Here is an 18,986-nt window from a genome sequence, read left to right as displayed (position 1 = left end):
CATGTGACCAATGTGAAGGTTATTGTGGCTAGCACTACATGTGACCAATAAGAAGGTTATTGTGGCTAGCACTTCATGTACCAATGTGAAGGTCATTGTGGCTAGCCCTACATGTGACCAATAAGAAGGTTATTATGGCTAGCACTTCATGTGACCAATAAGAAGGTTATTGTGGCTAGCACTACATGTGACCAATGAGAAGGTTATTGTGGCTAGCACTACATGTGACCAATGAGAAGGTTATTGTGGCTAGCACTACATGTGAGCAATGTGAAGGTCATTGTGGCTAGCACTTCATGTGACCAACGAGAATGTCATTGTGGCTAGCCCCCTACATGTACCAAAAAGAAGCCCTACATGTGACCAATAAGAAGGTTATTGTGGCTAGCACTGCATGTGACCAATGTGAAGGTCATTGTGGCTAGCCCTACATGTGACCAATAAGAAGGTCATTGTGGCTAGCACTATGTGTGACCAATGTGAAGATCATTGTGGCTAGCCCTACATGTGACCAAAAAGAAGGTCATTGTGGCTAGCCCTACATGTGACCAATAAGAAGGTCATTGTGGCTAGCCCTACATGTGACCAATAAGAAGGTCATTGTGGCTAGCACTATGTGTGACCAATGTGAAGATCATTGTGGCTAGCACTACATGTGACCAATGTGAAGGTCATTGTGGCTAGCACTAAATGTAACCAATATGAAGGTCAACATAGTTACATAGCGCCCAGACTTATCTTGTACTTATTAAATGCTTATCTAGAGCTAACACAACATGTCAATAATGCAACCCCTCTCCCTCCCTATGTAGCTGATATGGACCTTAATCATTTAGTTAAACAATAGTGAAATCCACCACCTCTGAAATAAAATAATTTTCTTATCATACTGTTCAGCAAACTATTTTGATCCTGACCAGAAAATTACTGGTTATTACCAAGAAATAATAACCTAATCCATAATCAGATATCACGCAGACAACCTACAATATATCACACATCTTTATGGAATGGAACATTTAAAGATTAGGATTGGGGTGTCTAAATTAACTCTAAAAGATTAGGATTGGGGTGTCTAAATCAACCCGAAAAGCTCAGATATATTAACATGGTATCTTTGGCTTCAGTTATGGAACCATCTTAATTAACTTGTTCTGCTGTGGTGTATTAACTTCTGAGATAGAGACACAAATTTTATTTACTTCTTATCCTGGGTTTAAGTTTTCCCCTAAGATGTTGATATTAGGGTCCCAGTGTCTCTACCAGAGACAATGAGGGAGTCCCTAGTTACCATGGTTACCTAGATTATCCTCCATAGTTACAACGACTACCTGGCTTATCGTGAATACAGGGATAAGAGATTCTCCTTTAGTGATCAAATATTGACACCATCCAAAGCTGTGAGAAATAGTAGTTAAGAAGATTCAGATTTGTATTAACACACAGGTATATGTATTTAATCAAAGTCCCTGTCAGAGCACCTTTATAAGTTTCCCTTTGTGAAGATTTACTCAAAATTTGATATAAAACACTGCAATAAAAATCACTTAACTCCTCTCTGATAACTTATACAACTAAAAAATCTCCTACAGGCTATATAAATGTTTCAGTAAAGACCTCCCAGGTCTTGTACTGTTCACCTACCCATTTTTTACTACAACTACAAAAAAAATTCCGTGTGATATAAAAAAAAATTGGCCAATAAAAATTTTGTATTGCTAAGACATAAATGTATGTACATTAAAGAAAATGGTTCATGGCTGTTAATGGTATGTGGGAGATATATTGTTAATGGTATATGTAGTTGAGATATATCACTGCTTGCAATATAAATTTAATTACAGTGTACCTTATTGCATGTAATTATGCATTGATATCTCACCAAGTTTTAATTGAAGTACAAGAGTGTGAGACTGAGTAAAGAAGTCTAAACCACATACAAATTTTCACTGCATTCACCTGTCCTTTTGAGTAAAGAAATAAAATTTCGACAAAAAACATCAGATGTGAGGTGATGCAGGGATGGATTTAAAGCACAAGTGCTTTCTGTGTGAGACAATGTAAGTTTCACATGCAGCCAATGTAAAGCTTACTGAATAGCTCAGTATTTTACTGAATAGCCCAATAGTTTAAACATTTTACGATAAATGAGAAGACATACTTTAATTAACCGATTTAATGATTTAATTTCTTTTCTTTTTGCGACCACTTTAATGTTCCACCTGATCAATCCTGAGAAAATAACTGGCTATGTGGTGTTCAAAACTGTAAGTAATCTAATGATTACGCTTACACATTTCCATCATTGAAAAAAGTTTAAAGAAATTAAAGATTAAAATTCAAGAATACCATTTTCTTTTTTTCTTTTTCATTTGGAAATTTGCTAAAATTCAATATGCTAAAAAATCCTATAACAAAATATACACTTGAAACAGTTTACTTTACAACTCTCTTACTATGATTTCCTCATGACCTACAGATTGGATGCTAAAATTGTACCTGCTGCCCCCATTGCATGATTGTAAAGCAATTGAATTTGGGATTCTATCTTTTCTCTTCTTCCTTACCGATTTTCTTTTCTTGAATTTGTATTGACAGCTGACACCGCTTCACTTTTGACCTAAGAGTTGAGCATTTGCCCCTGTGAGGTAGGATCTGGTTTCTGTCCCCTGGCTGAGATACCACATCTATGAAGGTGGTAGATTTTTACCCTGCTTAGCATTCAGCATAAAGATAGAGGGCAACTGGTTTGCCCATCATTATGTGACAAGTTGAGTTGTGTTGGTAAGTGGTGTCTCTGGCGACTTTGAAGCAGTTCTATAAAATGGGCAAGCGTACCAATATCACAAGGAGACACATCTGGAATATACTGCAGCTTCCAAAGACACAAGACATTCACACATGTACTGCATTGCATCCCTTGGAGGGGTGGTTATTACTTTTACATGACAAATGGTACAGAGATAATGAAGACATTGAAAGCTAGTTGCCTTGTAGCTCTGTTACCAACCTTAATGAGATACATTGACAATCCCGCCACGACTAAGTCACTGTACTTTATCAGGATTAGATCATCAATATTTAAATCAGCATTGAAATTAAATACAAAGCTGATGGCTCCATGAAACGCATTAATTCTAATTCAAAACATGTTTAAATCAATTCCAATACCACGACAATGATGAAAATTGATCAGACAGCAGCAATTAAAAATAATGAGGTGCGTGTGAATACCAGTCTTTTATAATGTAAATAAAGAATATAATATAAATCCATGGACGTATACAAACAATAGAATGGATAAACACAAAGCGGTACTGACATCACTGTTTCCATAGCAACCATAAAACATACAGGTAATCGAAAACGCTTAAGTGACAGATAGATAGATTACACTTAAAACATTTAATAAAACCAGGAGATAAAACATTATGTTTGTCAATACATGACAAGTAGTTTTTAGGATTCTGTGTGTAACAGTAGAATGGTCTAATGGCGACGATTTCCTGTATTGATATTTTTTGTCTATACACCGGTACTCATCACTGCTGTACATACCAAACCAAATATCAGTTTAGCATTCCTCTTTCTAGGCCCAGTAGATAGACCTATTGAAAGAAAGAGGCCCCAAGGGCATATTTCATTTATCCTGCACTGTAGCTTAACATCAAACCAGTCTGCGGCAAAGTGCCAGACCCCTGGTTTAAATCAAAGTGCCAAGGCCACTCATAGATGCTGTGAATGAAGGACTCAAACAAAGGAATAAAGAAATTGGTTTTTCATTTAAATATAGAATTAAGTAAACTATACATACGTGTGCAGTGTTGAATTTCGGAGTTTAATAAAAAAAAATATTCACGATATACCGTATTTATTTTATGATATTTGAAGTTTTTCAAGAACAATAAGTTGAATAACTTATTATTCTGAAATAACTGTAATAAATTTCATTTCTAAATTATTTTTGAAATAACGATTTCAACACCAATGAAACCGTTTAGAATCTGAGTATCATTTTTTTATAATTCTTTATTAATTGCTAAATTATCAATTTCATCAATGTCTCTTCAAAGACAAAAAAATAATAAGTAAACATTTTCGTATCTTTATATCCACTTAACATTGAAGAATATTTTCTGAAAAATATAACATTAGAAATATTACCATTTCCGGATATGTTTTTGGTTTCCTTTTTAGAAAACTAACATTGCTTTGACGACTTTTGACTAATAAATTATGGCCAAATACTTCTGTCAAATAAAAGGTACATTATTTCATTACGTACATCACTCGGATTTCTTTTAAATTCACAAGAACGCTAGCCGTTTACATCAAGAAAACTTCATGTAATGTATCGGACTTTAGCAAGTCTTCGTAAGCCTAACGTTAACAGCACAGCTGCAGTAGAAACTGGTTGGCGAAATATTATCGTGCAGAACATTTTAATCGTGAGTTTTGCTTTGCCGACTTTTGACTTATAATAAAACACTTGGACATATAGTTTCGCCAAGTAAAAGGTACATTATTTGGTTACTTATAACATTCAAATTTCTTTTGAATTCATAAGAACGCTATCATCAAGAAAACTTCCTGCAATACATCGGACTTTAGCAAGTCTTCATAAGGCTACCGTACATTAACACGGCAATATAAGTTCATTTGTCACTTTATTGTTGCTCGTACATAAATAGATCTATATTATCATTATATATTTTATAAGTTTATGCTGATAGATTTGGTACTTTTTCCCTTTCAATATACTTTATACGCAGTTGTCTATAAACAAAAGACAGAACTCCCAGTGACATATCAAGGGGAGAGGAAGCACGTACGCAAAACTATTTTAACTTTCAAGATGCGCAATAATATCTCGATATAGTTCGTCAATACAACCAACACAAAAACTTTATAAGCGTTATAAGAATCTTTCTTTTGCAGTTAATAAAATAGGTTCCCCTTTTAATCAAAGTTGTTCAGTTGGTTTGTTTTGTTTACGTCCTATTAATAGCTAGGCTCATTTCCTGTTATGTAATGTGTAGTATATAAATGTCTTTATATTTTGGGAGGCTGCAGTATGTCCCTGTTATATCTCTATATAATAATAGAACTTATAGCTTGATTTATAGACAATAAATATATTCCTACTGCATTGACTTTGTTTTCTCATATTGGACTCTATTACTATGACCCTAGGGAGTAATATGAGCCACATTTTATACAAAATCTGTTTCCCTTTGCCCAAAGATACTAAAATATAAATAAGTCCTTTTATTACTTGAAAGAGAGGAGTTCAAAGTTTTGAAAAATTCTCTTGACTTATTTATTCTTTCTTTTTCCTTTCTCTAGAGTCATCAATTTCCCCCCCCCCTCTTTTTTTTCAAATTGCTTCTCATCTGCCCAAAGATACTAATATATAAATAAGTCCAGATCCATGTTGTTTTTTCGCTTGTTTTTTTTTTTTTTTTTTTTTTTTTCAAATTGCTTTTCCTTAATTCACCCACTAATGCTTGACACCAATTTTGATGAGACCATACCCCTACCCCTGTAAATCATGACCGATAACAATTCATTAGGAAATGTTGACTACCAGATGGATGACAGATACGTATACTGTACCATTGTATAAGCTCACCTGGTGATGTTGCTATTTACTGGAAAATCTGGTATTTTCTAATCAAATTGATGTCTAATTAAAATTTCAAAAATAGCTATTACTCCCCGGTGTGTCAATGCTCTATTTCTCCATCTGATTCAAGTGGCCTTTTCTCAATGCTTTAGTACAAATAAAGCCTAGAGGACATTAGGAAAAACCTGTTGGAAATACATTGACATTATTGAAGCTGAGCAAACACCCAGGGGAATATTACTTATAACTGAGAAGTGATGACGGAGCAATATCACGAAATACTGAGTGGACAAATATTTAAAGTTTCAATCCTATTGGATTAGACATTCCATTTCTGATGCATCTTAGTGCCACAACAAGCACAGGAATTAATGGCATTTTATATAGGCTATTTAGTGGGCTAATAGTATCATGCATGAGTCAGTCAGGATGATAAGGATAGCTCAACTCTTGTAAAATGTTTTAGCTGGTCAGCAAGAAGCTTACAGAGAGCTGACAAGCCACTTTTTTCACATGTTTTTCACATGGGTTGAGATATTCTACCTAATTCCACTTCTTTCCATCTTAATTTTACAAAAGTAAACAAAAACAGACAGATGGACAAGCTGATTACTTAATAGCTAAAAAAAAGTTTTCTTGATTTTCCATTCAGAATTGATTGACATAAAATATATTGATGATACCTTCAAAATCACTATGTGATCTTAGGGAAAAAATTCAGAGATAATGTTTTTTGAGTGTTGTCAAAATTCAGCCTACTCAATACAGCTGGATTTGCCGTTTCAACAAGAATAACACACAATTGTCTCGCCTATTCCACTTTGTATACTAGTACGTGGTCTTAGAAAATTAGGTAAAATATTTCTCCATAAGGTAAAATTGATCTGATGTATGTCATGGTAAAAGTAAGGACTTGCTCAAATTAAAAAAAATGTTTTATGAGATCGGATATCAAAAAGTAGACTTTAACATAAATTATGTGTTTTTCACCCCAAAGGTATTATAACTAGGTTAAATATGTTCCTCAATCTTTGTCTATAGTGGTCTGATGGATACAACATGTATCTTGACCAATTTTCAGTAAACATGTGCATGTAATGGCAATTGATCAACAATAATTCCCAAATCCACTAAACTTTTAGTCTCAAAAGTACCAGAATCGGTTTAAATGTTATTTCTCAATCTCTGTCCATGTGTTCTGAGTAAAGAGCAACTTGATCAAGTTTCAATATGATTAACTTCCTCAAAGTGGACTTATCCACTCCTATCAGCTATCATCAAAGGTGAGACAAAAACTGCACTTTACTTTTGAGGTATGAAAGGAAACTGGAAAAATATTCACTTACAACAGATTAGACAAATTAGGTGATACAGTTATACAGGGGTTACCCTAAGAATCTACAAACACTACTGACCTGGCCCAACATGTCCGAGGGAGCCGCCACGAAGTCGAGCTGGTACGTACAGGATGGGTCGGTATAGACACGTAACTCTAGGTCACCATCACTCTCATCTACAGGTATACCGCTCTGTAGCTTTAGGGCAAGGGTTCCTACCTCATTATTTCTGGTCAACAAAGAAAAGATAAATCTGTGAGAAGGTACAGAGGTTAAATATAGAATACAGGTATACTGCTCTGTAGCTATGGTCCCAGGTTAAAACCTCAATTTTTTTGTCAACAAATAAGAACACAGGTTACAGGTAAATATGGAGTAAAGGTATACCATTTGTATTTGACACTTCAGTGGCCATGACTTCTCCCACACAACCAGATGTTTAATAACTTGATATTTGTTAAATCAGCATTGATGATGATGGATTTCATCACTTTTCGATAGAAAACATTAATTTCACTTTTATCCTATAGATCATTAATGATGGAAGTTTACCAACTACATCAGAACATCACAACTTTTTTTTGTTTTAAAAATTAGACTACTAAAAGATAAACAAGAGGCCCCAGAGGCCTTGATGTTCATCTGAGTATTGCTTTACCATGGTATTTAAATTTGACTCCCTCCCCGGGGGGAAACGTGAGACCCCAGGGTCATATAGTTCTCAATTTTTGTAAAGGATCTTAAGACCTTTCCATCTATGAAGGATATTTGGTTCTATTATTTCAAGAATTTCAGAACAAGATTTTTGAAATTATAGCCAATTTTACCCCTTTTGCCCCCACCCCCAGGTGGGCTGGAACCATATAATTCACAATTGACCTGGTTGACCTTTAGTCATGGAAGGTTTCTGCAAAATTGTTATTTTGTGGGGGTGGGGGTGGGGGTGGGGTGTTGTACACTTGTAACATTTGATGTACCCTCAATACTTTGTAGAAACCTACCTGTTGGAGGAGTAGGTGTCCTCGTTACTCCAAGGTACGTGAAACATCATCATACTGCCCGTGTGTATATCTGAAATTGTTACAAATATTAAACAAACATTTTATTAGATCTGTATATTCAATCCACAGGGTCATTTGTTAAGGACAAATAACAAGAGACCCAATGGGCATGTATCGCTCACATGGATATTACAATGATTATGGAAAAAATACTACATTTCAAAGATGAAGAATTCCAAAGAATTCTCTTTTATCCATTATTTTTCTTTGAAAGTATGCTAATGGAGGCAAGGATAGTAATCTAAATGACTTACTTCTATTTCCCATCAAGGGCCCTGTTCCCCCTTTACTATTTATACAATTTTGTTCCCTTTCCTCTAACATGTTTCCAGCCCTCCTGCCCCAGGGTGTGCTTGTGTCAGAGTTAGGATTAATACAAAAACTGTTCCTCTTCCCTTGAAGATGTTTCTAACCAAATTTGGTGTAAATCCATCAAGTACTTTATGACTAGAAGCGATTAAAAGCCCACTACCTTTCCGAAACGGCTTTTTATTTTTAAAATGGGAATGTAAAACGAGATCGATAATTTTGTAGAGTCGCAAAAGTTATTGACTTACCATTAATAATACATATATAATCACCTTCTGAACAATTTAATCAAAACAAGAGGCCCAGAGGGCCTATATCGCTCACCTGGTTTTTTGTTAGTAATTATCACAAGACTCTGACAATTAGAAAAATAAGCAAAATTGACTCCCAAAGTTTAATTTTGAATCACAACCATACAATGATGCTATTGATACCATACAAATATGCTATCCAATACATAGGTTCAGAGACAAAGTAATTTATATGAAAGTAGTAGCCTAATTGACCTTTTTGAACTCGCATCTATTGCCGTCGAAGGCCCCGGGGTCAGCCCTATCATTTGTACAATTTCAAATCCCAACCCTATAAGGATGCTACCATTGCATTATAAGTGCTCTTCCATTCTTAGTTGCAGAGAAGAAGTCTTTTATATGGAAATAGCTAAATTAACCCCTATTGACCCCACCCTTCAGGTCCCCGGGGGGTCAGCCCCATCATTTGCAAAATTTTGAATCCAAACCCTATAAGGATGTAACCATTGCATTATGAGCGTAATCCCATGTTAAGTTGCAGAGAAAAAAGTCATTTATATGGAAATTGACCACTTTTGACCCCGCCCCTCAGGCCCCCGAGGGGTCAGCCCCATCATTTGTACAATTTTGAATCCCCACCCTATAAGGATGCTATCATTGCATTATGGGTGCTATACCATGCTTAGTTGCAGAGAAGAAGTCATTTATATGGAAATAGCCAAATTGACCCCTTTGACCCCGCCCCTCAGGCCCCCGGGGGGTCAGCCCTATCATTTGCACAATTTTGAATCCCCACACTATAAGGATGTTACCATTGTATTATGGTTGCTATACCATGCTTAGTTGCAGAGTAGAAGTCATTTATATGGAAAAAGCTAAATTGACCCCTTTTGAACCCGCCCCTCAAGCCCCCGGGGGGGTCAGCCCTATCATTTGCACAATTTTGAATCCCCACCCTATAAGGATGCTTCCATTGCATTATGGGTGCTATACCGTGCTTAGTTTCAGAAAAGAAGTCGTTTATATGGAAATAGCCAAATTGGCCCCTTTTGACCCCGCCCCTCAGGCCCCCGGGAGGTCAGCCCCATCATTTGTACAATTTTGAATCCCCACCCTATAAGGATGCTACCATTGCATTATGGGTGCTATCCCATGCTTGGTTTCAGAGAAGAAGTCGTTTATATGGAAATAGCCAAATTGGCCCCTTTTGATCGACCCCGCCCCTCAGGCCCCCCGGGGGTCAGCCCCATCATTTGTACAATTTTGAATCCCCACCCTATAACGATACTACCATTGCATTATGAGTGCTATCTCGTGCTTAGTTTCAGAGAAGAAGTCGTTTTTATGGAAATAGCCAAATTGACCCCATTTGACCCCGCTCCTCAGGCCCCCGAGGGGTCAGCCCCATCATTTGTACAATTTTGAATCCCCACCCTATAAGGATGCTACCATTGCATTATGGGTGCTATCCCATGCTTGGTTTCAGAGAAGAAGTCGTTTATGGAAATAGCCAAATTGACCCCTTTTGACCCCGCCCCTCAGGCCCCCGGGGGTCAGCCCTATCATTTGCACAATTTTGAATCCCCACACTATAAGGATGCTACCATTGTATTATGGGTGCTATACCATGCTTGGTTTCAGAAAAGAAGTCGTTTATGGAAATAGCCAAATTGACCCCTTTTGGCCCCGCCCCTCAGGCCCCCAGGGGATCAGCCCCATCATTTGTACAATTTTCAGTTAGTAGCCCATAAGGATGCTACCAGTCAAATTTTGTTGAAATCCGACCTGTAGTTATGGAGAAGAAGTCGATTGTTGACGGACGCCGGACGACGGACGCCAGACGCCGGACGCCGGACGCTGCGGTATCCCATAAGCTCACCTCGGTCTTTCGGACCAGGTGAGCTAATAAATAAAATGTTAATTTCATAACGCGGGTCATCTTATGATTCCCACCGTCGTCCTAAATACCACGCGGTAGTTGACTATCACTGCGCCAGACGGCAAAACAGTGAAATGACTTTCCACTGTTTTCATATATTACGCGGTAAATCTTGCATATCTTTGGTGTTGCAATCTCTTCTTAGGCCATCGGTACATATTTTCTGACGTTAATAATGTTTTTAAGAAATCTTTATATTTTGCTCCGGAAAGGTAGTGGGCCTTTAAAAGGAATATCCTTTACATCCCTTTTTGTACCCTATATCCCCAGCCCAAAGGGAATCAAGAATTACCATTTAATAAAATCTTATTCCCTTCCCACAAAGATGTTTGCGACCAAATGGTGATTTAAAAGGCAAGAGCTGACAGATAATTCCCATCTTTTTACATTACTGATGCTAACCTGGATTACTTTGTTTGAGACAGTGTTTAGGACGGAGGTAGACCCTATAGGCCTTCAGTGGTGTGTATGTTATAGATCTTTACCTGGATTACTTTGTTTGAGACAGTGTTTAGGACGGAGGTAGACCCTATAGGCCTTCAGTGGTGTGTATGTTATAGATATTTACCTGGATTACTCTGTTTGAGACAGTGTTTAGGACGGAGGTAGACCCTATAGGCCTTCAGTAGTGTGTATGTTATAGATATTTACCGGGATTACTTTGTTTGAGACAGTGTTTAGGACGAAGGTAGACCCTATAGGCCTTCAGTAGTGTGTATGTTATAGATAGTTACCGGGATTACTTTGTTTGAGACAGTGTTTAGGACGAAGGTAGACCCTATAGGCCTTCAGTGGTGTGTATGTTATAGATCTTTACCTGGATTACTTTGTTTGAGACAGTGTTTAGGACGAAGGTAGACCCTATAGGCCTTCAGTGGTGTGTATGTTATAGATCTTTACCTGGATTACTTTGTTTGAGACAGTGTTTAGGACGGAGGTAGACCCTATAGGCCTTCAGTGGTGTGTATGTTATAGATATTTACCTGGATTACTTTGTTTGAGACAGTGTTTAGGACGAAGGTAGACCCTATAGGCCTTCAGTGGTGTGTATGTTATAGATCTTTACCTGGATTACTTTGTTTGAGACAGTGTTTAGGACGAAGGTAGACCCTATAGGCCTTCAGGAGTGTGTATGTTATAGATCTTTACCTGGATTACTTTGTTTGAGACAGTGTTTAGGACGAAGGTAGACCTTATAGGCCTTCAGTAGTGTGTATGATATAGATATTTACCTGGATTACTCTGTTTGAGACAGTGTTTAGGACGGAGGTAGACCCTATAGGCCTTCAGTAGTGTGTCTATTCCCTGTAGCCTCAGACTGTAAAACAGTGTGTCGTTGTACAGGGTCAGAGTACTGGCACTCTTGGTGATGCTCTCAGGGTATGTCATCATGATGTCGATAAATCCAGGCATACGGTAGGCAAGATGGCGTTCACCCTGGTTATACATATCTACCATTACTTCTGCCTGTCAAAACAAAACACAATTCTACAATGTCATGAAAAAATAAACAAATACATTAATTTATAAAGGAAAAGTAAACAGTAATAACCATTTTCACAGTGACTTGACCTCTGATTTTTCTAAACTAAACCCATTAATCCTCATGAAAAAATAAGTCTCAAAGCATAATTTGCCAAATGATCATTTTTATACAAAAATCATTAATTACATTTTCATATATAAGAAAATCTGAGAATGAAAAGCAATTATTACCTTTAAAGTTGAATTTAAGAACTTACCTTGTCAAAGGATTGAGGGACAATGAGAACGACATGTGTCATGTCGTTCAATTCAGACAAAGCAAGATGGACCACCTGTAATACAAAGTATTAATTACACAAACAGAATCACATTTTTACAGTAAAAATGTATTATTAAACCAGACAATATCTTTACTACCAAATAAAACACATGCTAATGTTCTTTTTTCTGAACAGAAAAGTTCAAATAATTTGCCGATGTTTATGGTTAAGAAAGTAACATCTACCTTTCTTCCCGAGTTGCGTGGTGGTATGAGCTTCCCTCTATCAGACAGGTTCGTACACTTTTTACTATGATAACAGATGTTTCAAACGATATCAATACATATCATTCAAAACCATAAACAAAATAGAAATATCTTGATGATGTGAATGACCCCACTTCTAGTTCTGTCAAACAGGAAACAATGAAAATTTGAATTTAAACCAATCTGAGACCAAGAAATGGCTGCTATATAACAAATATCTTTTTTTAGACTTTTTAATGCCGTACTAAATATACCATAATTTCAAAATTCATATAGGGCAATAAATTAAGTTTACCAATAAGATTCCTCCATTTAGTGGTGACATTGGATCATTGTTTGCTTATTACAGTGCTGTCATATTATTCTTCCTACAAGTTTCATTACAAAATAGATCAACAGCTAATTGAAGATGTATTTACAGGCAATCAGTAGCCATGAATGATTAAATGGACAAAAAGAGAAATTTGATAAATGTATAATTGGTATTTGTTTATATAGCTTTTTATCTTGTAGTGAGACAAGACAATATTGAAAACAGATAACACTTCATGACATATGGAACTTAAATAATTATGTAAAGAGTATGGTCACATCAAAATGCTAATTTAGAAAGCTCAGACACAAAATAATAAAGGGAAATAACTCTAAAATTGTGATAAGAGGAATCATTATTGTTTCTTTTTAGTGTTTTAACTTACCATTGTTTCATTCCTTTTTTTAGCTTACAAGCACAGATCCAATTATTTGTTAGCTGAAACAAACGATTGTTCAACAAAATATAGAAAATATATTCAATTTGATCTTGAATTGCAAAATCATGACTTTCAATGAAATATCATTTAACCCTTTAAGCGCTATATACTCTTACTATACAAGGAGCCTCACTGTTGAATTAATTTGAAGAAATACAGAAATTATGAATACCTTTATTTAATGTTCAATAACATTTTTTCCATGCCATTTTCAATAATAGACATATATACAAATTTTGTTCAGTAGATGTTTAGGTTTACATAGATGGTAAATTTGTCTCTAAAAATTTGTCAGGTAAGGATTTACAGGTAAAAATTACAGGTAAATAAATACATTTTCTTCAAAATTCCATAAAGTAGGAGTATTTATAATGTAAATCACCTAACTATCATTCTTTATTCCTGTTCTTCAGCAAGGAATAGAATTAATTAGTTTTGGTGATTAATTGATTCATATTTCAGGTGTGAACAGGTAAATCATAGCTGTAGTTGACAGGTAAACATTGTTGTTGAATTATGAAAAAAATACTAAGTATGTTGTAAATTCTGACTTTGTGATTATTATTTCACACATTTCTTGTGAGTTTTACCTGTTTTGAAGGACTGATTCAGGAGGTAGATATTTCATCAGAGTCCTTGTCATTAGTAGGTAATAATACCTGGCGATAATTTACATACATGTGTAGGTATGAAGGTGTCGTTGTCACACAGGTGTAAGTTTGAGAGAATATTTTGGAAACGATCTTAAGACATTTTGTCTCCGAAAAATGGAGTAAAAATAACGTTCTCAGTTGCCCAGTAAGAATCGGTTTTATGGACAATCCCATCGCTATAACAAGACCAAAAAATAATTTCATCTCCTCAAGTGACACATGTTTCCACTCGAAGATACGTGAGTGATTTCCTTGACGACCTTGATATTTTGCAGTCGGCATATAAATCTGTTGGACAACAATATTTAAAAAATCGTCATTTAGAAATACGTGAAAAAAATCTATAGGTTCCTGATTTTCCATATTAATAATAAGTTTTGATTCCCTTGTAAACGGGACACAAAAAGGTGGCCACGATGATTTCATCCAACCCTCCGCTTTGTCCGAGTTGTCTTCGTCGTCATTCTCGGGCGAGAATTCATCCATATCAATGTGAGCAATTACTGCTCCATTCCTAACAATATACTTGGGCCCAAAACCTTTAAATTCAGTTTAACTGTCGCTATTTTCATTGAAGATATTTTCAATATTATCGTCTTCGTCACTGTCCCAGTCTGAGTCAAAAGCGGCCGCCATGATGGAATTTACGAATTGTTTACGTTTGCTGTCGGGGCCTGTTCAACATAGCATATCGTAGTACTCCCGCCGATAGTATCAGTACACACACGCTGTTATGCTAGTTTGGGGCCTAAACAACCAATCAGAATCATTTTTATTTATAAACACGTGGATGGGAAATACCTAAGAGCCGTGTGAAAAAGGTTGTCAACAGAACGACATTTGCGGTGACCAACATTACGAGACCGATACTAGCGGAACGACATTTGCGGTGACAAGCGCTTAAAGGGTTAACAGTACTAATTTTATCTAAATTCAAACACTATCTTTATTCATAACATAGCAAATTGACAAAAATAAGTTTTATAGTTGGGATAAGAAAACAAGCTGAGAGCTGAACCATATGCCATCTTAATTATTTATGCTTGTGGAAAGCATTCATTTTTCTTCATGTTACAAAGAATTTGGTAATTTGGCTAGTATTTGCCGAGATGATACTAAAATTTTATATAAACCTTAACAGTATGACTGTTAACTTTTTTCTGAAATAGCTATAAAGATACACACCACATCACTGATGGCTACTAGTGAGTCTACTCCTTCCCTTTGTATCGGTACAGCTAGATACTGTGTCGTAGGTACCTACAATATCAAAACCTTCACTCAGAAAGTCACATCTTACAACCAACAGCTCTAAATTATCATTTATAGAGAAATACATACATCTTAAATCTTACAACAAATCTTAAAACCACAAAAATGTTAGATTGAAATGAAGATAATCCAAAATTCAGATATAATGGTGCATACTTTTCTGGTTAAAATCCAATCAGACCCGATCAGATAGATTCAAAATAGTGACATCACCACTATACTTGGTTTGATTTCTCTCTTGACCATTACTTTTTGATTTACAGTTAAATTCTAATGATATCTCTTATATTTTATTGAAAGTGCAGAATAACAATTACATTTCATTGACAGTGTGTTTCATGAAATTGAGACAAATTAAGTACTTTGGAGTACAAATGGAACTACTTTAATTATTATCAATTAATGCCCTTGGACACACTTTACCTTATCAATGGCAAACTCCCACAGTTTTTCTGGCTTTTCCACCCACGTGATAGCAGGATCTAGAGTTATCTCCCTTTTCAATGCCTTTGTATATGTTAATGACCCACGATTTGACAGGAAGTGATGTCGGAACACATTCATCCTTAAGGCTTTGTCAGTGGTTATCTGAAGATAAATTAATGTCCTATCAAATTGTATATGTACTAAATAATATTCAGCTCACCATTAAACCATCACATTAAAGCTATGTAAATAGTGTGTCTGTTAATTATTATCAAAATCTGGAGAACATTTTTGATGTGTGCAAATCTGAATGATATTACAATAATATCAAAATGAATTCATCTTTATGTCCAACAACATGAAACTAAAACTTTGTTTTAAACAAAACTCAACCTTAAGTTCTCTCTGTATTTTTCTCTATCTAGTTAACAGGAATTTTATCTTATGTCGCCGATTATAATGGAAAATGCCCACAACCAGGATTATTGTAAAGAAGAGTAGGGTTCTGTAAAATGTGTATTCAAATATGGAATGTGATCTTAAATATATGGTAAGTGTTGTAGAAAAGGTGTAGACTTTTACCTGAGATGTAACTGGGTCGGTGATATCAAACAGGGCGCGGGTCGTAGCCAGAACCATCTGTCGGCACCTGTAATATCATAATATTTACACATATCTTTTTCATTACAAAAGTTCAAGGAGAATACATGTATTATAAAAATTATGGTAAAATGAAGCTGACAAACTAATCACAAACATAGATACATAGTTTATTATAGACTTTATTCTTGTGCTTTGTACATAATTTCCGTAGATTATTTCTCTTTGTAGGAAGTACAGGCCGCAAAGCAGTGAAAAGTTTGGTTTGTTTTTATTTTATGACATTTAAAAAAGTTACAACATTTTGAAGCAAAAAAAAAAAAAAAAACCAACAAAAAAAAAACTTCACTTTAAAATTGTGTCATGATCCTGGGGCCAGATATATAACATTATATAGAGAGAAAAACTAAAGAAAAGGAAAACTTAGTTATAGGTTTAGAGCCTAAATCTTGGACACATTGGAGGTTTATACCATATCTAGACTTACCATACAGCACACAGATGGTCTGTAGACACCCACGCATTAGGGACAGACATGGTCTGAAAATCAACAATTTGTGAAATTTAAATCAATTGTTTTTAAGAACACCATTGTATGAAAAATTGTGCAAGTGAAACTAACTGGAAAAGAATATTAAACAGTTCCGTCTGAGTTTAAACATCATTTATTTATTAATACAAAATATAAATGTTTATTTAAAATTTTGCATGGTAAAGAATGTTTAGTACTTTTATTCTAGTAAATGTCACCTTTGCATCTTTGATACAGATGCTGACCAAGAAAATTGGTATTTATCTTTGATACATAATCATGCTGACAAAGAAAATTGATATTTATCTTTGAAACAGAATCATGATGACCCAAAAAAATTAAACTCAAATGAACAGTACTTACTGATGTGTACACACTGTTGGATTCATCGACAATCTATAAAAGACAAGTTTATTAATTTAAATTCATCTTGTTTAAAACTAGAACCAACACTTTAGACAGAAAATAATATATTGTATTAATTCCATTTTTCAGATTCGAGACTGGATATGGATCAGGATTTCTTAAAACATTTGTTTAATAAGATCATTATTATCGCCATGCACATGTTCAAAGGATTTTTATCTGAACATCACTTGACTTGACTTTATGTCCAATTATCATCATACTCATAGTTACTGTACATCTGGTTATTATGCTGATCAAAATGTTTGCAACTTTAACTGAAAACGAGGAAATCAAATTTTTGCGATCTGGCTTTTAGGGTTTATAGGGTTCATCCATTTCTCAATATTTCACTGTCCAAATTTTCATGATTAAAGCAATGTCACGCACAAATCTTAAAAATATCATCCCCTTAAAAATAACCAGGTATACAGTGTTACACATTTCATAAATATGGTTATTGGGGATTTAGTGTGAAGTTCCTAAATTTAGCGCTGTTGGCCTACATACCCCCTTAAGGGAAGTGAAGCTGTTCCTGACCAAGACGTCTCGATGACCCCCTCCCGTAGAGACGATGGTCACATGACTTAGAGTACTGTTCCCATGCTCTCTCCAGTAGTCGTTCACAGTCTTCATAAACGTGGACAGCTTCAGGTCAAATGGAACAACTGTTGGTGAAATGATTAAGGACAGTATGTCATACGACATAACCAAACATCCATGTCAATGTAAAGAAGTTATCTTTCTGTATTAAGTATTGCACTAACTAATCCAATCATTCTTTATACTATCAGTACTGTACACTTAGGTCTATTTGTTTAAAGAAAAATATCATTTGCTGATTTTTGTGTTGTCATAGGTACCTCATTCTAAAACATAAAGCTGAGTAGCCTGTCATAGAAATAAGTGAAATGTATTAAAGAAATCAGACAGCACATGGCTAAGTTTTAGTTGGTTAGAATATATTACCACTACCGACAGAAAATAATTTACAACACAAGTTTACTTACTTGGCAGAAAATATTTTACAACACAAGTTTACTTACTTGGCGCCTGGTGTGGGGTAGCCTGTGTGATAATTACAGATACCAGACTGGGGTCAAAGTCTGGAAGTGTAAACAACGCTCGGGCAATGAAGACTATGTCACATGACCGGAAGGTAATTACGTTATTTTGTTTCTTTCCTAGTACTTCCTGTTGCGCATGTGCAAAAACATTTCCTCTCGGACTGGTATATATGCTACAAACACCTTGGTTAGACTGACACTTTACGCCAGCTCATTTAGCAATTATGAATGTCCATCGAATAGAAATGAAGTAGACAATTAACCACTGTAGCTATCTTTACTGAACTCACATATGATTTCATCGAATCTCCGTCGATCAACCGATCTTCCCAAACAGCAAACATAACCTAACCCAATTTGTTACAAAAGCAGTAGATCTGTGTCGAGTACCCGGGTAGGGGTCGGGTACTAAAATTCTGGTACCCGGGGACAAAAATTAGTACCCGTGACAGCCCTATATATGATAGTCTTGAAAACAATGATGTCACCGAGGTCATTTAACAAACCCACCAATATATGTGGGCTGATATAGCAACCAGAGTGTTTATATAGCAGTAATAGAACGATCAAACTAAACAAGAATGTATTGTTTGGAGCTGGTACTGCTTCTCTTTTCATTGATTTTATGGAAATATTCTTAATCTACATACAAAGATGTTGATGTAACTGAGGTTACGTATCAAATCACTAGATACATTGAGCTGATATAGCGACCAAAGTTTTGATATTGCAGTAGTAGAACGAT

The 18,986-nt window shown here is 35.6% G+C and overlaps 1 protein-coding gene across 1 annotated transcript in view; it reads right to left on the bottom strand.

The window, feature by feature from the left end:
• LOC138324406 (GPI inositol-deacylase-like) overlaps window positions 1-18,585 on the bottom strand; it is a 45,377-nt gene extending 26,792 nt beyond the window's left edge. Inside the window, exons 1-14 of the mRNA XM_069269471.1 lie at window positions 18,532-18,585; window positions 18,221-18,368; window positions 17,685-17,842; window positions 17,133-17,165; window positions 16,725-16,777; window positions 16,220-16,286; window positions 15,635-15,799; window positions 15,125-15,199; window positions 13,233-13,285; window positions 12,514-12,577; window positions 12,266-12,340; window positions 11,756-11,990; window positions 7,965-8,034; window positions 7,042-7,192 (exon numbers count right to left, since the gene is read on the bottom strand). Coding sequence (XP_069125572.1) covers window positions 7,042-7,192; window positions 7,965-8,034; window positions 11,756-11,990; window positions 12,266-12,340; window positions 12,514-12,577; window positions 13,233-13,285; window positions 15,125-15,199; window positions 15,635-15,799; window positions 16,220-16,286; window positions 16,725-16,777; window positions 17,133-17,165; window positions 17,685-17,842; window positions 18,221-18,368; window positions 18,532-18,585 — 1,401 coding nt within the window. The remainder of the gene's footprint in view (window positions 1-7,041; window positions 7,193-7,964; window positions 8,035-11,755; window positions 11,991-12,265; window positions 12,341-12,513; window positions 12,578-13,232; window positions 13,286-15,124; window positions 15,200-15,634; window positions 15,800-16,219; window positions 16,287-16,724; window positions 16,778-17,132; window positions 17,166-17,684; window positions 17,843-18,220; window positions 18,369-18,531) is intronic.
• Between the last annotated feature and the right edge of the window lie 401 nt (window positions 18,586-18,986).

Source organism: Argopecten irradians, chromosome 5, assembly GCF_041381155.1.
Source record: "Argopecten irradians isolate NY chromosome 5, Ai_NY, whole genome shotgun sequence".
Taxonomy (NCBI): domain Eukaryota; kingdom Metazoa; phylum Mollusca; class Bivalvia; order Pectinida; family Pectinidae; genus Argopecten; species Argopecten irradians.
This window is presented reverse-complemented; position numbering and strand designations above follow the sequence as displayed.